The 23609-nt window shown below is 42.6% G+C and overlaps 1 protein-coding gene across 1 annotated transcript in view; it reads left to right on the plus strand.

Annotated features, from left to right (window-relative positions):
• Positions 1 to 1798: 1798 nt before the first annotated feature.
• The window catches only part of BICC1 (BicC family RNA binding protein 1), an 89845-nt gene continuing 68034 nt past the window's right edge, over positions 1799 to 23609 (plus strand). Inside the window, exon 1 of the mRNA XM_057368371.1 lies at positions 1799 to 2094. Coding sequence (XP_057224354.1) covers positions 1893 to 2094 — 202 coding nt within the window. The 5' untranslated portion in view covers positions 1799 to 1892. The remainder of the gene's footprint in view (positions 2095 to 23609) is intronic.

The following is a 23609-nucleotide window of genomic DNA, read 5'->3' on the forward strand; positions in this document are numbered from 1 at the left end:
AAAAAAAAAAAAAGAGGAAAAAATCATTCTCTGTCCTGAGACTGCCCTGCACACCTAAAGTGAGATCACACTACAAGCTAACTATTAAGAGAAAGGGAGATTGCACTGTTGTCATGACCTATATTCATATTTTGTTCTAGTGTTTTTGACTTTAGACTTTTTATTTCCTGGGGCCATGAGAAGTATCAGAGGATCTTGTGAGCAGTGCTTTGYTTGCGAGCTGCTGGCTACCATCTGCAGAGGCTGAGACCACAAGGAGGATTGAACACTACAATTAAATATTCAATGTTTCCAATAAGAATACCTCACTCCATGAATGTCATGTAGAACTGGAATGGTGGGTGTTGTAGAATTCAATACTGTCATGGAACTCAGTGGGAAATACATGAAGACTCAGTAAGCCAAAACTGGAACTCTGTAAAAATGAGTGCGTGTTGAGACTGGACACAGTGCAGGTCCCATCTACCTGGGGTAGCAGCGAATCTCCTCACAACTGTCCACATRGTCCTTCAAGCTGATGTTATCAATGAGGTCAGTTCATCATCATGTATTGGCTTCCAGAGCGTGTCCAATACCCTGCTTTGGCCACCATAAATGCATGGATGCTCCAGCTCTGGAAAGAGAGGCACCTGCAGTACTGCACGGTGGGATACCGTGTGGGATTCCAGAGACAATGCTGCCAGATCACCTTCTAGCAGACTGGAAAACAGCAATTGAAACAGAGAGCTTTTGTTGGAGTATGTGCTGTGTAACTTTTTATTTTTTGTCACAAAGGATTTCTCTGGCTCAGTAGAAACAAGACAGACCCAAAGACAGTGGGGTGTCCATGTTTCCCTCTTGTCCAGGTGGTTTTGGCAGTCACACTTGGGCAGTGCCTGGATGCGGGAACAGCACAATGCCACTGCTGCCACCAGAGCAGTGTGGCAGCTCATGCTGATGTTTCCTCTACACCAGCGTGTGTTCTGGGCTGAAACTGTTCGCAAAGTGGTACGAACTGTGCCGGTGTGAGACCCAGCTCTGGCATTCTGGCTGAGGATAAACAGCAATGCTGGAAGATGAGGGATGCATAACCCAGTCTCTAGCGGCAGACAAGGCTTCGTGCAGCGAAACGTCCGAGCGGGAGCCAGGGCCCTCCCCGGGAGGGGATGTGTCAGGCACGGCAGCGGGCAGGGGCTCCGGGACAGTGGCAAAGCTGCGGCGAGCTGGTCCCTGCCGCCCTCACGGCGTTCGGGATCGGCTCTGGGCACGGCGGAGCTCAGGATCGCCACCCGCCTGTCCCGCGTGTCGCTGGCACCGCACGGTCACTGCTGGCCCCCTCACAGGGTCACTGCCGGTCCCCTCACAGGGTCACTGCCGGCCCCCTCACAGGATCGCTGCCGGTCCCCTCACAGGGTCACTGCCGGTCCCCTCACAGGGTCGCTGGGTCCCTGGATGCGGCGATCCCGCTGACAGGGCGATCCCGGCTGGCACGGACCCCAGCTGGCAGAGACCCCGGCCCAGCGCCCTGAGGCGGGGGCGGCGCCGCTGGGGGCGGTGGCATCTCCCCTCTCCTCCCCTGCCCTCCCTCCCTCCGCCGCTCCCCGCCCTCCTCCGAGGCCGCGGCGCTGCCCCCTCCCGCCGGGGATATCCCCGGCCCCTCCCCGGCGGGCGGCGGCCCAATGGAGGTGGGGATGCTGTGCGGGCTGCGGGCGGGCTGGGGGCGCCGCCGAGCCGCGGACGCCGGCGGGCCGGGGCCGCGCTCACTCGGCGGGGAGCCGCGGGCAGAGGCGGGCGGCGCCGGGGCTCGGTGCGGCGGCTGCTGGGATGCGCCGGCCGGGCGGCTGTGGGGGCAGATAGCGTCCCGCGGGGAGGCGGCCGAGTGGGGCCCGGGGCGGCGGCCGCCGGGCAGCGCCATGGCGGCGCAGTGCGACCCGCTGAGCGGGTACCTGCCCCAGCCGCTCTCCGACCCGGGCTCCAACAGCGAGCGCAGCGCCGACTCGCCCGCGCCCGGCTCCGAGGAGGACTCGGCCGGGCCGCCGCGGCCCCTGCACAGCCCCGAGTGGGGCGAGGAGCGATTCCGGGTGGACAGGAAGAAACTGGAGGCCATGCTCCAAGGTGAGGGCGGGAGCGCCGGCGGTGCTCGGGGGGCGCGGGGCGGTGGTGGCGGCCCGGAGTGCGGAGAGGGGGCYCCGGCCCCCGTCATGCCTCGTCCTGCCTTCCCCTTCCCCGGCGGAACGGGAGCCTGGTCCTGTCAGCCCCTTCCCCGGGCGCTGGACGCGGGCCTGGGTCGGCGGGAGCCCCGCGGGCCGGTCCCAGCTCCGGGCGTTGCCGTGGCCTCCCGGGCCGGGGCTGGTCCCGCTCTGCTGTGTGAGGCGGCTCCACGTCCCCCCGCAGCGGAGCCGAGTGTCCCGGCCCGTAGCCCGGGTGGCCCGCTGGCGCTCGGGGCAGGGCCGGCCCGGCGTCGCGGGTGGTGCCGGTGCCCAGCCCCGCGGGGCTCGTCCCGCGCCGCCGAAGCTCGGAGGGTCCCGGTCCCTCTGCATTCCCTCCGTGCAAATGTACCATCTTGCTCGGCCAGGGCGCTGCGGGCTTTCGAGGAACAGGCGGAGCGGGCAGGCAGCTGCTGGAGCCGGGCGTCCCGGCCGGAGGAGCGGGGCCGCTCCGCAGAAATGACAGCGGCCGTCGCTGCCGTGGGACCTGCTCGGCCCCTGGCTCCGCTTTCTGGGTTTTTTTTTATTTTTGAAGTTTTTTTTTTTTTTTCTTTCCCTGAGGCTACATATTTTATCCCAATATGTTTTGAATTATCTGACTCTTAGTGGAAGTAACGTAGGCAGCTTTTGACAAAACCGGAGTAGTAATTGCTAGTTTTCTTGCTAAAGAGCACATGAGTAGGTTTGAACCAGTTGAGGATGCTGCTGAGCGGGGTAATTCCCCCGGGGTATTCCCGGCTGTGTGGTCTGAGGAGCCCGTGAGAACCTAGGTGAGTTTCAGGCCTTAAAGTGTCAAATCTCAGTGTGCGTTTGGACCAACAAGAAGAGACGGTGATGGCTTCAAGAAGGCGCTCTTTCCTTTAGAACTGTTTTGTAAACATGTAATGTTACACTAACACGGTAACTCAACTCATGTTYATGTACGTTTTCAAAACAGACAAACCCTTGACAAATGAGTCATGTGGCATGTCACAAGGAAGGCTTTCTAGTCACTTACTGGAAGTTTTAGGTGCTCCCTACCTGAGCATCCCCTGTCAGCAATGAAGAAGGAGAGGCTGGGACACTGGGAGGCTGTGGGAGCAAGCAGRGGAACAGGAGCTGGTGAGTTGGGTGGAAGAGCTGCTGAAGAGCTGTGGTTTGACTCGGTGACTACAAAGATTGGAATTTTTTTAATTGAGATGCTCTCTCCTGGGGGTGAGTTAACCTTTAATCAGTTAATGCTTTAGTGCAGGTAGAAAAATCTCATTATGTAATGCAGTAGAGAGAAAGGAATTTAGAGAAACAGAGCAGCAACTMTTTATAAAGATGTGCTCATCAAAAGTGTCTGAAAACTAAAACCACATGGGTATTTCTGTGTAAGAAGTGGTACAGAAGGGTCAAAAGTTGGAGTTCTGCAAGAAGATGAAGGTTGCCTTAACTTTTTTCTCTAATATCCAAAAAAATTTCCATTATCTCATCCCTCACACAGTCCTTTTTTCTAGTGCCTGAGGTAGTAAGCAYAGAGAGGTAAACAAAGTTCTCAAGCAGACACCAAATGCTGTATACGTTGTTAGACCCAGTAGAAGCTAGTGTTAAAATGTAAGGTTTTCTTTGCTCCTTTTTCAATTTTCATTTCTTAACTTTTTAAGAAGAATAAAGTAATAGAAAGTATAGGAGTGATAGAGCACAGTGAGTAAATGCAGCCAGAATGCTGCCTGCTTTTTGATGAAAGGTTGCTGTATGTCCTCTCTAGAATACACATGCTTCAGATGATGGTTAGAGGAGGTTTTGCTTCAGGTAGTTATCCTTCTTGTGATAGAAAGTTTATGTTGGACTCAGTAATAAGTGGTTTTATGTGCAAATCTGAGCTGTGTGGCTTATTAATAATGAAAAACTGTTTAGGAAACAGGCACAGTGGTTCTGTCAGAAAACCGAACTGTTTGTTAAACATTGTTGCTTTCTGTTAATTTCCTCTGTGTATTTTACAAGTATTTGTTTCTTCTCTTGGCTTACAAGAACCTCAAGCACCAAGTGGCTCTGTCAGGGAAAGCATTGTGAGGTCACATCTGTATCTGGTCCCCGGAAATTCAGTGTCAGTTATGGTGCTGATTACAAGCCAAACTTGATTTGATTTTTTAACTTCTCCCACCCTCCCCTCCTTTTTTTCTGTCCATCTTTTGGTTGGGGAAACTTTGGCTGGCCCTAGGTAGGAAAGGGACAATGGAAAGGAAGCAGTGTGTTCCATCTCCAGGAACAATCTTCTCTTAGATAACTTGTAGGGTTGTGTTCCCTATGGTTTCTTATAACAGATCCTTCACCGTATGCTCTTAGAATATGCAGAAATTGCATCATGGAAGAGGAACATCTCTGTAATCCAAGAGATGATGAGCAGATTTCTTGTTTCCCAAAGTTAGCCAATTTTTTACTCCTTTTTTTTTTTTTTTTTTTTTTTTTCTAGGCTGGTGTAAATATAGCTTTTTGTTAATATTAGAAGCCTAAAAGCTGCTGTTTTGCTTTTACAGCTACTAGAGACCTTGTTTACATTTGTGAAAGTGACTTTCTAAATGATTAAAAAAATTACAATATCTTCTAGTGGTCATCATACCTTTCTTATATGATGGAACAGTGAGACTGCATCATCTTCAGTGCAATTCAGAACAGTGAGAATGCATCATCTTCTTTAAAGCCAGGTTTGAAAGAGCATCTGTTGAAGAAACCTGTCTGGAAATGTTCTCATTCTTGCTCGGGGGTGCCTTGGATTTTTTTGTTCATCAACATCTGTTGTTTACTGAACTAATCATGAAATGTAAAAAACAACTACGTGGGAGAAAGAATATGCAGCAGCTCTGTGTTCAGCTTGGTGATTTGGTTACTTTTTGCATTGCTGAATTTTTTGTCATTTCTGCGGTGGTTATTTTCATCTTTCCTGCAGTTGATAGTTTGTGCATTTTTTGACGGCTGGGGCTGATTCCAGAGAGACACACCTGGGAATMGCAGACTCTGCAGCTCATGGAGGGACTGGGGCACTTTTCTGTGAGTTACAGAGTAACTGCAGTAAGTGTTGTGAAAGAACTGGGTAGCTCTCATTCAAAAAAGAGGAGGTGCAGGTTGCTACCAGTTGTATCTGAAGCAGAAGTCAAATCTGACTGAAGGTGTCAGAAAATTTTGATAGATTTGAGGGTGCTTCCCCCCCACTTTAAAATAATTGTATTGGTATTGTCGGAATTGTTCTGTTTGGAATATCAGAAACTGCTCAAGCTGTGGTAAAACACTTGAAAACAAGCATAGTTTTTTTCCTTGTATCTGTCTTCTTTGTATGACTGTTTTATTAYTTGTACATAAATGACTGGAATCATGCCCCATCAACAAATCTCAGTCTTTACAATGAGGTGTAGGCTCTCTTATGCTGCATGTCTTCAGCAGAGTTTGTTAGTGAGCAGATATTTCTAGAATAATTTTTTTTTTCTAGGAGGCCAATCTGAGTAAAACAGATCAGCTGTTCTAGTCAGCAGTGRCAGAAGATGGTATTTCACAGGAGCCCTATTAATTACAGCTGCTCTGCACAAATTCTGGTAAATGCTCAGGTGACTTCATGTTGTGGGATGATTTACTTAGTGCTTGTTTGAGTGCCTGTTACTACAGCAGCTGAGCATTATTAGAAAAATGCAGAACAGTAAACTGAGGAAAGCTGTCCAAAAAGTATCATCTATCAGCAAATGTTGCAGWAATCAGTAGGCTTAGACAAGTTGGTAATGAACATTGACAAAACCCAAACCAAARAAAGCAACACCTTTTTTGCTTGCATGATGTCTTACTCTTGATTACAAAATCCTATGGCAATCGTGTGTTTCAAATAATCCTTTTTCTTTGTCACATTCTTTAACAGGCATGAGTTTTTKGTGTGATATGTGTGGTTTAAGCACMCATGCCTAAATACTTTGTGATTTTATAATRCACTATCACACCATAGTTTGGTAAAACAAATCCATGCTGTTTATAATAAGAGTCTAAATCTACCAATGGTGTGTGTGCCCATGCTATATATGGCCCTTTCATTAAAAAAACAAAACTGTGCTTGTTAAAATTCTRTTTTAGATTTTTTTAAATGCATCATCTTTCATTTTCAGCACTCAGGGGTAATTTTAATTAGGCATCTAAAACTTTGAGTGGTGTTTTTTTATTCTGTGTCTTTATTGGTTTTGTTGAGAATTTTTTCTCTTATGAGGTAATTCAGCATTTGCCTGACTATTTGTTGAWAAACACATGAAGAAAACACAAACCTACATGCCCAGGAAATTCTGAAGAGCACTCAGCACACAAGGAAACTATTTGCTCTTGAGCTTATTTTGCAGGGCAGGTTGTGTTGCTACCAGGTGGGCACCTTGGAAAATACCAGTGGATTTTCTACTGACTATATTGGTTGTGTCACCAGCTAGCTAGAGCRGGCCAGAATTATAGAAATCATGTCAGTCTGAATTTACGTAATATATACTCGATTCCTAAAAGTAATCATGGACCACTGATTATTTTCCAGACGGTGGGGATAAAAGTGCTGTTAGAGCAGCCACATTGAGTTAGAGCAGCCAGTGCAAGCAGCTCGTTGAGGTACCTTTGCATAGCTCTGTCCTGCCACAGCAGCATTGGGCGAGCTCTCYCCTATCCTACTCCTCTGTTTTCATGTTTTGCCTGTCATGGAGAGCTAGAAAAATGCTCAGCTAGTAATTTTCTGACAAAACAAGTCCCATTTTTCTTAGGAGGAAGTGATGTGAATACTTAGATAACTTTTTTGCACAGTTTAAGCCAGGTGAAACTTACTGTAAATCAATTGTTAATTCCTTTGCCTAAAGGTCACTCAGAGACCATTGTCTGATCTTGATTGTGCTTATGCAATGCCTCTTTCTGATGGCTGCATGATAACCAGCTTTTGTTTGCTGATCCATCAGGTGAAACTTGTTGTGTTTAAACAAGTATATTTCCCCTACTTAATGCCTAACTGTTGGAAAGTGTACTTCAGTACTTTTCATAGTCTCCTCCACTAGTTTTTTTCATCTCAGAGAATGATAAATCCTTAAGTGTGAAGGGGGAAGTGTAGCAGGGGGGAGAAAAGCACTTTTATTTTAATGTGCTAAAGACAGAGATGTTCTAAGCAACCCAGGCCCCTGTTGAGGGCTACAAACACTGTTCTTATCAGAGCCCTGAAGATACCAATTTTAAGCAACTTAGCTGTTTAACAGGCAGTTATAATGATCCCGACTGCAATGGTTTCTGTGCAAGGAGGGCAAGCTCCATGTTCAATTTATTGGGTTTTTACGTTTAAATTACTAAGAAGGAATTASTGACATTCCCCTGGATTTTTTTGTGTGCTTGTGATGGTGGCAGAAATCTGTTCAGTAAAACTAAGTGCACTGTGGTCCTTCAAATAATGAGTGTACCTTGGTTGCAGCTGAAGTTAAAAATACTCAGAGYGCTGTTGATTTATACTCCTGTTTACAGCTCCCATGTCCCTGTTGGAGCTCCAAGGGTTATGAACTATGTCTTTGACCAGATTTGTACTGAAATATCTTAAACTTTATTTTAGTAGGTCCTAACCACAGCTTCTTATCCTAGAGGAAGAAAATGTGGCTTTTTCCTACTAAAGCGTGAGATTTCTGTTGGTGGTTTTTATTCTGTTTTGTTCCTTGTAATGTGTCAGCATAACCTATACAAGGACATAGTTGTGGGGAAATTGGAACCTTCCTAATAGCATTTACATTTGGTTTTTAACTTATATGTAGCAGAAAAAATGAATCCAAGTTCTTTGTCAGGTTTTCAAATCCCTAAAGTGCTGACTAGTCTATTTCTACAAAAAATAAATACATGAAATGTATTTATGTGACTCGTAGTTCTTGCATTCCATTATTAACAATTGTAATAATATCACTTTCTCAAGTTCCAGTGTTCAAGTAGTACAACTGACTATCATGGTTTGGCATGAGCTGCTGAGTTAAGAATTGCTGGCTTGCACATTCCTGTTGGTTATATTGTAATCTTTACCTCCATTGGAAAATATGTCCTATTTTGAGTACTTATTTCAGGCTCCTGGCTTTATGCCTCTCAAACAATGAAACATGCTCGTTTTCTTTAATTTCAAACCTCTGTGTTGAAGAACTAATAGCTTTCTTTTGAAAACATTTTTACACTAGTGACCTTTACTGTGAAGACTCTGTGATGACTTCCTGAACTTTGAGCTTAAAAACTGGTATGACTWCAAGTTGGAGTTCAGCTACAGAAAATATGCACACCTAATAAGCTGTCTGAAGGAACAAGCACTTGATTTAAGGATTTCTTCTTTAAGGTGCTACTGTTAATCAGTGGTAGTTTCTAAAATAATTTTGGCTTTAGCAATTCAAACCATTCCTTGAACATAACTTCAGCTGTTATTCAGTATTTGTTTTTGTTTGACCAGGCTTCCTTGTCTCTGGCTCAGACCAATGTGAGTGTATTGCATGAGGCAAAGGAACTCCTCATATTTTGGTGACTTTTATGGCTGATTATGTAAAGATGTCTGCAGTGATATCCTCGTTACTGGAATAGGTGTACATAATTTAAAAAAGAAATCATGTTAAAGGTTTATTTATGTTGTGAAGGAACGGTCCTGAGTATTGTCTCACTAGATAATACAGTCTTAGGAATCTGAGTAATCAACAAGTTCTCTCGTGTGAAAGGAGTTTTTGGCTACTGGGTGGGAAAACTCTTGATGTCTCTGTAGTAAGAGATGGGTGTGATGGATAGAGGGTTGAGAACAAATACAGTGAACACAGGGTCTGAATAAGTCACTTGCCTGGTGGCATAACTTCATGTAATTTTTCTGCTGTAAATCAGATTTCATTGAGAAGCTGATGGCCCTGTAGCAGCACTGGTCTGTCCTAGCTGTTACCCTGCTGTGCAGCTCTACTGTAACAGACACCAGGACACAGAAATTGGGCAGACACACAATAGGCATGTGCCTGCAGGGCTGTTACAGGAAACMTTTACTGGCAAATCCATTGACTGGTACATCTCTGAGCGCCTGAGGGTAATGCACTGGTAGCAGGCAGGTGAACCGCAGTGTTACGATCTCCTTGAGGCTGGAGAGGTGTGATGGGATAGCTCTTGGGACTGGGTCCTTCAGTGACAGGATCCTAAAGACCTGGTGCACAGAGTGGGATGCTGAGGAGGGGATGTTGCCCTTTTATTTTTGCAGGGATTGCAGGGGGCTCTGCCTTGGAGCGCACCACCAGCCATTTGAGAGAGCAGGGTCCTGAGTGCTGGGTGGTTTTACAGGTGCCTGCTACAGACCATCTCATTGGGGACAGGCAGCAGATGAGGCCCTCAAACAGCTCCTGTTTGCAAGCCTTGACCCCATGGGGGAGTGTAACCCCCCTGTTCTCTACTGGGGCAAGAGCTTGGCAGGACACAAGCCATGTAGGAGGTTTCTGGAATGCTTTTATGGCAGCTTCTAGACAGGTGATCAAAGAAGTGACAGCAAGAACTGGTTTGCTGGGCTTTTGCCTTGCTTGCAAGGAAAGATTAATCAGGGATGTGAAGCTGGAGGATAGCCATTCAGAGGGACTCTGAGAAGCTGGAGAAATGGGCCAAAGGAGTTTTCTGAGGTTCAACAAAAAGGAACATGAAGTGCTGCACCAGGGGAGAAAATAACTGTCACAGGTTGGGGCCTGACACGCTGTGCAGCCCTGCTGAGACACATCAGGAGTGCTGGGTCCAGCCCTGGGGGGTTCCCCGGTGCAAGAGAGGCACAGGCATTCTGAAACAAATCCAGCAAAGGGCCACAAAGCTATAGAGGGACTGCAGCAACTGACACAGGAGGAGAGGCTGAGACATCTGGGATTGTTTAGCTTTAATCTTGAGAAGGCACAGAGAAGACCTTGGGAATTGTGTGTGTCAGAGGATATGTGCAGACAGAGCCAGAGTCTTCTCAGGGGTGCCTAATGACAGGACAAGCAGAAAAATGTCATTTTATGACATTTCCTCTTTTTCTGAAAAGGAAATAATCCCTAAAATTTGGRCACTTTTCAGTTTTTGCAGTGCTCAGTGCTGAAGTGAGGGCACTGCTGTCTCTTTTGGATAGCAAAGGAATCAAAGCTAAGCATTCTTAACTACAATTGCARTTGTTGAGTTAAAATACTAAATCTGATATTGGACTGTAATATTACAGTGTTTATTAATGTTAGATAATGAATATGACTCATTTTTAGGTGAGTCCTTGATCAGATACCAGTATTAAAACTAGCACTTTGCCGTCTGAAGTGTACTCCAGGGTTGGTAAACTTGTGACCAAGCTAGGGCAATTTGCCTTCATCAGGGCACTGAGAAACATCAGCTGGGAAAAATGGTCTGTACATCCCTTCTTAAGCAATCCTGGTAGGATTTGGTTGTGCTGCCCTCCAGGTCCCTGCAGTCCCCAGGAAAGGGAAGATGATGGCTGGGACAGGCAGCTGCTGCCAGGGCAAGTCTTGGTTCTGATCCCCACCAGGAGTGCTGGGTGCTGTGTTTGGCTGCAGATCACGGTGGTGTTGGAATGCTCTGCCCATGGGAAGGCACCTGGAGGGTCCCTGCAGCCTGGATGGGTGAGCTGGGACCCAGCTGTGCTGGGGCAGCACACAGGGTGCTGCTGCTTTGCTGCCTTCAGCTGGCTTTTGAAATGACCATCATACAAGGATGGAGCTGTGGTGAGCTGTGTGTGCTTCTCAGCTGCTGGAGGTTTGGCTGAGGCTTCATCCCATTCACTCCCAGGGATGGGATAAACTMACTGCGTGTCCAGTGGCCAAGCCGTGGGAGCTGGCTGTGGGCTGCAGTGGCCTTGCTCCTTCAAGTGGTGTTGTTCAAGGACTCTGTGCTCTGGCTTACAACAAACACATCCTACAAAGCTTTGTGTTCTAGCTGATGGTATGTGAGCAAGCTGTGAAATCAGGACTTGGTAGTGCAGCTGGGATTGGAGTGCTGTGCTGTTATCTCCATTGCTTGGATTCTGTTGTGTAAACCACAGAAGTGCGTGTTGCTCAATTTATCCTTCCTGGAAGTGTCTTCCTTGCACCTGTGAGAGAGAATGAGCAGGAGATAACTTGTTCTTTAGGTTTCTTTCCCTTTCAGTGTGAAAGATTTTTACAATATCTTTATAAATGTATCACTTGTGGTGTGAGAGACAATAATAGATGATGCATTTAAAAGGCATGAGATTTCCAGTCATTCTGACTACCTCCCAAATGGCCAGYTGCCAGTAGCTGTGTCTTGAATTTGGCATCTTGAGATCAACAGTTTATAAATGCTGTGGAGTAAAGCTCCTTTTTTATTGCTTAGCTTTTTTTTTTCTTTTTTTCTTTCTTTTTTTTTTTTAATTGCCTGAGTTGGTATGTCCTAGAACTCTAAAGGTGAGATTTTGGCCCATTCCTTTAGAGGCAGTGATGTTCTGGGGTGCATGGTCACTTGAGGAGGTGCTTTCCAGGACACCCACACAATCTGTCATCTGAAGATGTTTTGAAGATGAAGTTAGCCCTTGATGAGTRATGCTTTTGTATGCAGTTAAATGTTTTGGCTGTTGCCGTTTCTAGAAGAGCTCAAATGCAGCCTRGTAGAAATTTTACTGGCCTGGAAGGAATAGTCTCTGGTAAGCTGCTTTGAGACTTTGAAAAAATTGCTTTTCTTTGCCCCATCTGATTTGAATGCTGAACCTTTTCCCAGAGGTAGGAAAGTGGTCAGTGTAGCTGGTGCCAGCCACAAGGCAGCTGCATCCTCCATTCTGATGCAATTCCAGGGCTTGCCTGGTGTATAAAGGTTGTAATAAAACTTGTGAAAAATACTCCTTATGTATAAAACTTGATCAACTTGTAGGGAGAAGATTTTTCTCAAACATTCATATATGAAAATAGTGAATCCCCATKTCTCTTTTGACTTTCTGCCTGTTGGGAGCACGTGTTGATTCAAGCGAGGCATGAGCCATCCATTTTCCGTTTACTAAAATTCTCTGCAGGCCAGGCCTGGGAGGCTTTGCAAAATCTTGGTTCCATTTTCCCATAAAACTATGTGATRTGAATCCGGTCTGTAAGAATGGTTTTCGAGGAAAAATAAGAAGCARTCATTTTGCCTATGTGGTTATTGTCAGGCTTGCAGTATGCAAAAGATGAAGAATGTTTATTGCACTCTGGCTTTTATAGGAATTYTTTTTYCCCCCATCTCATGGAAGAGKTTTTCTGGTTTGTTTGTTTTCCTGTGGGCCTGCCCAATATGTTAAGAAGCTATGAGTTAAGGTTCTTTTAGGTCTTTCACTCCTTCTCTGAAGCTTTTTAACTTGCAAAAATAACTTATAATTGTAGGAGTTATCATACCAGAATATTAGAGGTATTGAAAGCAAAAAACTGTCAATAAGAGTGCCAAGGAAAGAAAAAAAAAGCCTCATTCCAGATTGTTCCAGTGAAATATATCTGCATATTCAAATTATGCACTTAAAAAGATTGAGCTGTGTGTTTTCTCACTTACTTGGCACAAAGCACGTGGAAAAGCTTGAGCGATTGTCCATACTAGTGATGAGATGACAAGCAAAAYAAACCCAAAATACCATTCTGCTGCTCGTGGAGCTGCTCAAATCGTGGGCTTCATGTGTTTGGACTTGGTTCTTGGAAAGGAATTATGCTAGATTTCCTTGTGGGGAGAACTTGCAACATTTTTATAATCAAGAGGAGCAAAATGGTCTATAGTATAACATATCTGAAAATTGGTATGAAGCCAAGCAAATCTTGTCTGAAAGAAAGAAGGGCGAAAGTGGTAATACCAATGGTTTATCCTGTTGAAGTTCTGGTTTTGTTTTCTGGAATATATACATTAATGTGTGCTGTTGTTGCCTCACACAATCACAGAGTGGGTCAGGAAAGAACCACAGGTGGTCCTASCTCCCTGTCCATCCTGGAGCACATGGCACAGGATTGTGTCCAGCTGGGTCTGCAATATCTCCAGTGAGGGASGCTCCAGACTCTCGGGGTGATCTGTCCCAGTGCTAGATCAGTGCACAGTRARGAAYTTCTTCCTTCTGTCCAGCTGGARCTTCCTGGGCATCAGCTTCTGCCCTTGGCTCTTCTATCTCGCCATGTAAAACTTTGATTTTTGGATTGTTTTTATAGTCTAAGGTKCCAGGGTGAGTTTACCAGATACTTCAAAGTTTTAAATAGATTGTCACCTCTTCCTTTTTTGTTWCTAAAACGTTTTTAAATTCTGCATACAGGTGTCAGTATTTTTTTTACATTTTAAGCTGACTTTGGTTTGAGGAATCTGTGTTACCACTCTGAATTAGTGGTTTAGCCTTTTACCTTATTGCCAATGACTTTGTGTGAATGGAGGGCTTTGATTATGTCTATTTTGATTGGCTCTGTTCTGTCCAGTCTGTGCCTTCAATAACTTTATGGCAGTTAAATATACGAGATTGGTAACTGAAGACTAAACATCTTGAGAAATGGAAAAAATTAAATCCATAATTCCAAAATAAATATTAAGTCAATTGTAAGTGGTGCAGTGAAACATTTTTTATGTTTAGTAGATTGATGTCTTCTGAAGGTATTCCCCATGACCTTTATGGTGAGATTTGTGTTCCTTGAGGGTGAATAAACTGGGATTCAGTATAATTAAACCAGGAACTTTGTTGTGCAGAACATTACACTGTGGTACAGAACCATGATGAATGAAAGATGAGCCATGTGTTGAACAGAAAGTGGTTAAAATCACCTGTGTTTAAAATTATATCTCTATGTGTGTAATACTTACATTTAAATAGGAAAATATGCATGTGTATTTGTGTAATTGAAATGAAGGATATATTTGCATGTCCTCTTGCTGTCATGTGGAAATACTTTGTTTTATCAAAGGAATATGAGACTTGGTCTCACTTTTTCTGAATGTGTGAATGCATCCATGAGTGAGAATTGCTACGGAGTGGTGAAATATTAAATTACATTAGATGGCCTTTGTTTATATGCAGCTGAAGCAGTTAAAATACCACTGATTTAAAGAGTCTGGATGTGGAATACAGTTTTAAAATACTGCTTTATATAGTGGAAAAGAATCTTGGTATGTCTTTAGTTTTTTAGTTAAGCAAACATAACTGCTGTTTTCCCTTAGAAAATTTGCTTCCGGAGTGTGTATAAAATAGTGGATAAGAGAGAATCTGTTTCTAATCTGTTCCATATGCAGAAACAGTGAATAAATTGATCAAATCTTTAGTTCTTTATAAGCAATTCCTTTTTGAAATACGAACATATTCTGCAGAATTTCTTCCTCTGTGTGGAAGACATTACCATCATTAGAGTCCAGAATACATGGATTCTCAATATGTGTGAAATTTTTCAGTGCACTAAACAATTGAACATGTAATGGTGTTTTCTGGGTTGCTTAGCAGCACTCAGGTTTTTTACTTTAAGTGGTCTTCAGTGACATCTTTAGATTGTTCAGAGACTTGGCAGAAATAAAAAAGTCATTCCAGTGTCTGAGRCATAAGGAATCGTTTAGGCTGTGGAAAAAAAGTAGGGTTGGCTTATTGTAAAGTTTTGTGTATATTTAAACATTTACAAAACTTTATATTCTGTGTTCTTGTAAATGTTTKGGGGAAGTGAGTGCTAGAACATTATTCTGTTGGATTTTAAGTACGGTTTTAGGTGTTTACCACCTGAAAGATGCAAACTTAGACTACAGATAAACTGTGTCTAAATTAAGTTTTTTTAAATTGATCTTTAAGTAGTTGGAAATACATTTTCTGTGTTTATGTAGAGATCTGAGGGTTAGTGATCTTTTGACTTGAGAATGCAATACAAACCAATTAAAATGTAAAATGTTAATGTGCCTTTTTCCTCAAAGGATATCAATTGAATATTTGCAGGAATCTTTTCATTGGGTGTCTCTCCAGTGTCACTGCAGAGCTTCTGTTGGCACTGCCTTCCCTCCAGGCTCGAACAGCCAGCAGAGAGTTTGAGGCTGGTTTTAATAACGTGTTAAAGAATTAAACACTGCCAGCTTGGTGCTGCCTGAGGCTGCCTTTGGTGTCTCTGTTTGCTGCTCCTGCTTTCTGCATTGCGTGAGTTGAAGGAATGTTCATCCTCSGAGCGGAGCAGGGGCTTGGGGCTGGCTGGCCGCTCCAGGACTGAGCGAGGCGTGGGAGCAGCGAGTGGCTGAGTTAAAGGAAAGATTTACACAACTGCCTGCGCAGGTTAGCCAGACCAGAGGGTTACTGGGGGGTATCCAAGCCAAGTTTTTCAGACGGATAGGAAATGTTTTTAAAGTGGGAAATCTGGGGACCCAGGAGGCGAACAGAGACGTGACTAAGAGGATTATAAAAGTCCAGTAGCTTTGGATGTCACAGGAAGGATCTCCCCATACATTGCACAGCAGCCAGGCATGCTGTCGGGAGAGGAGCTCAGAGCTTCTGTTCAGCCTCCCTTCCGCTCTCTTTCTGTTTGTACTGTTTTAATAGGAGGAGAGGAGGAGAAACCACTCAGCAGCGCTGTTCTGCTCCCTCCCAGCAGTGTGATGGATCAAGATCACTTGGAAAACATTCGAATTTCTGCAGCTGGTACCCAGACTCAGGGCTGCTCTGCTTCATGTGAGCGAGGGCAGGCAGGGAGAGCTGGGAGCCTGGGGCTGGATGAACACTCAGCTTTGTTCCATCCTCTCCTAACCTGCCCTTTCAGGTGGACCAGAGCACRGAACACTTCATCTGAGTGTGGGCTTTGGTGTAGATGCTTTGCTGTGTACCTGCCAGGCTTGTGTTCTTTCCGTGTGATGTGAGGAGGAGGGACATGCAGTTCATGTGTCCAAAAACAGCTACTCCAGTTCATCAGGCCTGCCTTGCTGGAATGGAGGCAGTGGCAAGCTGGTTGGGATATTTGATACTTGGGTGTGTTTTGTTTGCTGCAATAAAGCAAATTCAGATACCTCAGTGCATGTTGAAGATGTGAACTTCCACGTTAAAGATGTGAACTGGAGGAACATGATGTAGAGCTGCTGGTTGGGTGTCAGTCTTCATGGATTTGCATGCTTCTACTCTAAAGAGAAAAGCCACAGCCATAAAATCGTTTTTGCAGTCTTCTGGATAACAGTAGAGACTTGGACATACAGCTGAGTAGTCACTTTGTAAGGGATTGGTATTGTACTGTTTTACACATCATCTTAATGTCCTGTAAATGATTAAAAAACATTATTGGGGGAATACACATATCTATAAAGTAGATCAATTTTACTTGGTAGTGTGAGGGTAATGGTAAACTTATAAATGGAGCTTCTTATTCTTGAAAGTCCATAGTATTTAGCATTTTGTTGTAATTWAACCTTTCTTCCATTATTTTAATAATCAAAGGAGTATGAGCTCTTAATGTCTGTGTGACTTTATACCCTGCAAAAATTTAACATCAGAGAAGTGAAAACATGGTTCTCAATTCTAATTATAAAATAGAAAAATCTATCTTTGTAATTCCCAAGTGATGTCGTCGTCTTAAGCATTCTGCTCTTGGGCTGTATATCTTTTAGTTCAGAAATACAAAGGCAGTTTCTCTTTTTAGGTAGKCTGTGAGTTGGTCCTTACTGGATCTGGAAGGGTAGTATCTCAACATTTTTGAGGATAGAGGTAGAGGTGAAGAGGCTGTTTAGGAGGAAAACACCTTTTCTGGTGAGTTGAGTAGCTCTTAATTCAATTCTTTTAAATGTGCTCTAATGACATTTGTTTGTTCTTCTCTAAGTGGCCCTTACTGCTTCAGCTGGATCCCAGGTCTGCTCCTTTTGCTCCAGTGTGGACTGGTTTGTGATGTTTCTGGCAGGAATGGGTTAATTGCTGAAATACAAAGATAGAAGTGGACTGAGCACCCACACTGAACACACTGGGGGCTGGTGCTTGAGCTAGCTCAGCTCCCTGGTGCTATTTCTTCAGCAATGGAACCGTTTCCTTTTCTGGAGAAACCTCTCTGATCTGAGGTCAAGTGGGCTCATATAGGCACAGTGAGAGCTGGTTAACTTYCACTGTGACCCCTAAGGTAACAGAACCAAATYKGCTTTTCTTTTCTAAAACAARGTTTTTCTTCTGACACCWTAAATTTGGYGATTATTTTTCAGCAAATTGCAGARAAGATTTGTATCAATTTCTGCAAATTGGTTTTGCCAGGGTTGTGGGTTTGTGGTAGCCATGCAGTCTCATGATTTCAGGGTAGCAGCTTAAAGAGATGAAAAGTATTTTTATGGTCAAATCCAGTTRAGCTGTAACAGAAAACCCAAATTCAACCAAAATCAAAATAGCAGAAAAAAATGCAAACAGGAAATGTTGCTTTTTTTGGCAGTCTTGATGATAATGGTTTCTTACGAACTCTAGAAATGGAGTACACCATCCAGACTTTCGCCTCTGTCAATTCTAAATGTTTGGGGTTTGTTTTTAATTATGCGTGGTTGAGATAGGCRGAGACTTTCAGAGTCTAGTGAGCTTCTTTGACTGTAACTTCTGACTGTTACAATGTCCTCTGCTCCACAAGAGAATTTTAAAACGTACATGCTTGTCCTTGCAGAGCAATCTACTGGTCTCCTTATGACTTAATTAGCCCTAATTGTATGCAATGCCTCCTTGTTTAGTAATGTGCCAAAAAAAGCAARCAATAGCCAAAGTCTGTTTTAAAGAGACAGCTGAAATAGTTGAAATAGCGCTGGTAAAAAAACAGCGTGAAGGAAGAAGCATAAATTAAGTGATAAAGTCATTGTTGGCACAGACGAAAGCACAATGCTGTAATATTTATCTCAAGAACAGCATGAATCATGAAGAGTGGAGCCACATCACATAGGTCAGACTTGTGCTATTGTATGTATGCAATAATGCAGTAAACTAWATGCAGCTGAGTTACACTTCAGTATTATTTTTGAGCTCAAGATTAAACGGTWTGTATTGTCTTTAGAGTAAACGAAGTGTATATATTTATAATTATATATTTTTTTTAGAATATCTGGATTTCAGTATCAGAAAGTTCTGAATCTTGGGCTTGCATTTCTCTGAGTATGTGGACTTTTTTCAACGGTAAAAACAGACTTTATATAAAAATCACCTGGAGTCTCTGCAAACTTAGGAACTTGGAAAATTCCTAGGGATTAATTGCAACKCTAGGAAGACCCAGTTAAATAAAGTCAATAGTAGGAGGCTTTGCTTAATTCTTATCATGTGTGGGTAGGGCTTTGTTTGCCATTTTTCTGCAGGAGGCATAATATAGTTTATTCTGAGAGGATGCTTCCAGTGTTGGGAGGATTTTTCTGAACTGAAAATGCCCATTTTTTTTGGTGGTGTTAGCAGCTGAGCACTGTTTGAGTTCTCTGCATGGGGACTTGTTCCTACCCTTTCTMAATGCATTTGTGATTTAAGATCCTGACTCTACCAGTATAACTTAGTGTTTAACCTTCTTCCTCTTCCAGTGCAGTCTCCTACTGTTTACTCTGCTTAAAGACTCCTGAAACATGAACTTTCCAAACATTCAGCAGAGGAACTAGAGCAGCAAGTCCTCAGTTTTTTCCCCTTTCTGCTTGGTTTTAAAGCTAATCCATTTTAACTGCAGGAAGAATGTAWTTTTTTCTGTTGGCTGCTTTGCACTGCGTAGAAAGCTTTGGTTCACGTTGTGGAACATCTTGAAATCTATATAATTGTAATGGAAGAAGAATGTTAGGAATCTTTTGTGGACTTTTTTTTTTCTCCAAAGCAGAGTTTTCTATATCTTTGGATGGCAAAGAGCAAAGGCTTTTTTTAACTTTTCTGTTCCTCAATAGAAGAAATTTTCGTATTCAAGGGCTCATGATCTATCCTCTCCTTCCTTTCTCAGGAAAATAATTACTGGGTTGGCAATTTTCAGTAAAATACTTAGCCTTAAATTTTCAGTTTTCAGCTGGTGGCACACCCCTGCTTTTCGTTATTATTTTTCTCCGGAATGACTTTGTGGCTTATTCAGCATTATTCCAGGCTTTGCATAGTTTTTGCAAACCTTTGGGAAAACTGACCTGTCTTTTTCCATCCTGAGTTGCCCTGTGTGATTAAAAATGCTGAAATAAAGGTCAGAATCTCGATATATTGAGAACAACACAGCTGAAGAGGTGGTTCCATGGAGGGGTTTTTTTTTAAAATTACGAGAGGAAGTAGCAGTAGATTTATTCTGGGTTAATTATGAATGGGATATTATATATTTACTATTTTTTTTAAACTTGTGAGTTAACTTGCAGAACATCTAAGAAGTCTAAATCTCACCCAATACATTGAAGATTTCTTTTCTGAGGATTTGCTAAGACTTAGGGGAAGTAATGGAGGATGCGCAAAACATTAGGTTTTTCTGTGATTGTGATACTTGCCTTTATGCATTGCAATTTAATGTTGAAAAATTATGTGGCTTGAAATAGTCATCAGAAAGAGAGGCTGAGTTAGTGTGTTCACCTCTTACATAAGCTGCACACTTATTTGTGGGTTGGTTTTGTTCCTGCTTTTCACTGTTTACCATTAACTCATTTTACAGATTTTGATGGAGAATAAAAACCTAAAGCCATCTTTTTCAGTATTTCTTAACTGAATCTGTTTAGGACTAGAACAAGGTTTTGTTGCATGTTTTGTTTTTAAAATGATCTACTAGCTGGTGTTTACTGGAAACAGTAGCCAAATGTGGGCACACAGGGAATATTGACCAATCTGTGCTCCAGGCTGCTGGTGGTGATTGTTTTCACTGAAATACAAAGCCAGGATACCCTTGGCTGTCAAGTGGCAACAGTGCCATTATGTTTTTACTCTCCAGCAAAACTCAGTACTTGAGGGTTGGTTTATTGTTAGTTCTGTTGAACATGAAACCCTCACATGGTTCTTTTCTGCTTGGAGAAACTACCGATGGCTATTGCACATACACATATAGTCATTTTTTAATTGATGGGTAACTCATTTCTTTCACAGAAACCTGACCCCAGTACATGCTTATTTATGTCTGGGAATGCTGACTTTGAGCTACTTCACCCTGCTCTCAAGTGGACTGTATTTCCTTAGGAAGGTTTGCAGTTCAAAGACCCCTTGCCTGTCTGAAACAAACTGTTGTTTGAGCTAGAAATCACGTGTTTGCACAGCATTCTTGTTTTCCCACATATCAGCATACAGATGTGGTTATTGTAAATTAAAAATACCCTATTTGTATAACTGAATTGGAAGGACCTCATGTATGTAAAGCCTGCTTGTGCTTTACATCATATGAGTCAGACATAGTTGGGGACTTCTCAGGAGTAAACGTGACTCCATAAATAAAAGAGCCCTTTTCCCTGTACTAGCTGTCTTTATCATTCCTAGCTAGAATTATTCTCAAGAGCAATCTCTTTTGGTATTCCTTTTGTATGGCTCTTGGCTGTGTTTATTTTAAGGACTTTCCAAAATATTTTTTTCTTTTTCCAGGTTTGTTTGATACTTTAGTTGATGTTTTATGCTAGTTATTTCTTGGCCTGTTTTAAAAGAAAGTCTTCAGTACTTTTTTACTTGCTTAGTAGAAGTTCACTTTCCTGTGGTTTCCAGTCTGATTTATCTGTTACCATAGCAATCTAATCTCCATCTAATTATCAGGTGACACTTTGTTAATATTTTTTGTCCAAAATCTGTCTGGAATATATATAATTTTCGTTATATTTCCCCATCGAGTCCTGAGAGTGACATTACGGTCCTTGATTATGAAAGATATAAAGCTGGTGTCAGTTGTATAAAACAGCATAAAACTGATAAATGCACTATGCCAGCTCAGCCTCGACAGATCTGGATGTGTGCATTAATTGTCAGTTAAATCTGATTAGTTCAAAGAACACCAATTGCCAGGTAACAGGGCAAATAGCAAGGTTTGGAAGTAGACTTGATTTTTCTCCTTGGTTCACTGACATTCCTTCCAGATTACTAAGATCCCCATATCACTTAAAAAGTGAGTGTTTTGGCAAAAGCTTTATGTAAGCATGAAACACATGGGCAATATTTATAAAAACTGGGATATTTTGCAAGTGCAACATGTTGAGAGATGTTACACAATGCTCGGCCCAGAGTGGTTTTTATGAATAGGTGGTAATGTCATTCTGTGTTTGGTGATAAGGAATTGGTTTTGTGTTTGGTACTTGGTATTTGGAGTTGATACTTGACATAACGCAGAAGAAAAAATAATTGACATAAACTTTTACAGAAAAGATCCAAATTGAATTACGCTGAGCAAAAGTGGTAAAAAAGTTAACCCTGGAAACAGCATTGCATTAAATCAGCTGCACTAACGTCTTGCTACTTAAACTTCTTTTTGTTTGGAAAAACATGATATTTGAGTTAAAGCCCCCACACAGGAACTGGAGGCAGAAGTGGGCCAGATATTAGTTCCTTACTTGTTATTGTTTGTTTTTCTAGATTTTGGCAGAAATTGCACATTCTTTGTTTTAATTTTGCACTTCCCCACGCTTGACATTTTATATCTCTTAAGTTTACAAGTTTCTTTCCAGTTTATTTTGCATGAACTTTAAGGGTTTTGTATTGTATCAGCTCTTCTAAGCAGGACTTTCCTGCGACTTGAACATAAAAAATAGGAATTTAATTTCAGAAATAGTCAAACTTTTAGATAAATGAGTTGTGTAACTGAGAATTGCAGTTGTCTAACCACAAAACAATGCGTTCTTGTTTACTCGTGGTCATTAATTTAGTTTAAGCATTGCCTGCACTGTATCACAAGGTTGTGTAAATGGAGCTTTGTAGAGTTTTCCTGCCTTATATATTTCTTGTAAACAACAGTTGTAGAAATAACTTGGAGTCCATAAAAACACAAACCGGATAGCAGGGGGCCAGATGCAAGTCTTTGAGATCGTACACTGTAGTCAGTGATCTGCTTGTGCTTGAAAAGAAAGCAATCTTAGGATTTGGGTAATATATTTTGGGCCTGTTTGTGTAGGCAACATAACTTCAACTCTCCACTTCCTGCACGGTCCTTAAACGCCTCGCTCGATTTCATAAGGTTTGAATAAAAGGTTCAGCAGCCCACAAAGGCTGGCTTTCAAGTCTTGGTGCACACACTGCTAAGTGCTGTTTATTTAGAGTTAGTCTGATGCCCACAGCAGTTTTGGGATAGGTTTGAGCAATCCAGGCGACTACTGGGGGTTTCACCCCTCTGCAGGGTTACTTCCTGAGGACTGAAAAGTGCGAATGAAGATTTCTCTTTCTCAGAACTATAGCAGTTCAAAGGTAGTTGGCAGGACTTTGCAGTCTCTCTGGAACATTTCAGCTGTGCTGTGGCAGAATTTTGCCTCTAGGAGGTGGGAATCACAAGCAATCCCGTGGTTAATGGAGCTGGCTTTCTAAAAACTCATCTGTTTAAAGACTTGGGGTGGGGGGAGCTTTGCATTTCTATACATCTCCCCTGTAGCCAGAAGATACAGTTTGGAAAACCAAGCAAAATGACCTTGGCATGTTAATATATCTGAAAACATGGCCCAAAAATAYGTACAGGGTTTGATGGGTGAACTATGAAGTTGGTGATAATATTTATTCCTATAATTTATTAATTCCTATAAATTAATAGTTTATTTTTATTTAAGTTCTGCAAAAGTTGCATCCTTGACTAATTTTGTTTTCTTGATATCAGCCCAAGTTTGGGAGGAGTCCCCATGAGAAGAGGGCTCACAGCCTAGATCAGTGCTTTAAGGTGAAGGGCAAGTTAAAATCCTCATCCATTCTTAGCCTTTAGTGATGTGTGCTTCCAGCACGTCTGTGCTCAATTTCAGAAAGAGCTTTGGGAACTTGGAGGGACAAATCTCAATAGCATTGAGGTGTTTGAGTAAATATCAATGCATGTTCTGCCAGATAAGGTTTGGGGTTTTTTTAACCTTTAGGTAACTGACTTGTGGTCTCTGTCCTTTGACACTGTAATACACAGCATGAGCTCAGGTTCATAATATTTGAGGCATCATGCCTTCTTTGGAGGGTAAAACACTTCTCAATTAAATGGTTATGAATCTGTGACTTGGCTGCTTGTCTTGGGTAACTTGAAATTCCACTTCTACATGCCACCCTACCCTTGGTTTGGTGAGAATGCTTAGGTTTTCTGCGACAGTATAAAGCAAACTAAATATAGTGTCAGTATGATTTATCCTGTCATTCAGCTCCACTTTCACTGAAGAGAAAATTGTTGTAAGGTTTCCATAGTTAGTGACAAAAAATTAGCTAGGAMTAGATGGTGAAAGAATGTAATGACTGTCTACCTGAATTTCACAAGCATTTGCTACCATTCTGCAAACTTTTCATAGAAGATGATTTACTTTGAAAAACTCTTCTGTAATCAAAAGAAATACTGCAGTGGAAGYGCAGAATTTTCTGTGGATTGTCTGGAAGAGGTTTTTTCTTGGTGCCAGCCTAGMACAGTCTTTTTCTGAATACATACATTTCCT

This window comes from Malurus melanocephalus, unplaced genomic scaffold (genome assembly GCF_030028575.1).
Source record: "Malurus melanocephalus ecotype Western Australia unplaced genomic scaffold, MMel_1.1 scaffold_91, whole genome shotgun sequence".
NCBI classification, from domain to species: domain Eukaryota; kingdom Metazoa; phylum Chordata; class Aves; order Passeriformes; family Maluridae; genus Malurus; species Malurus melanocephalus.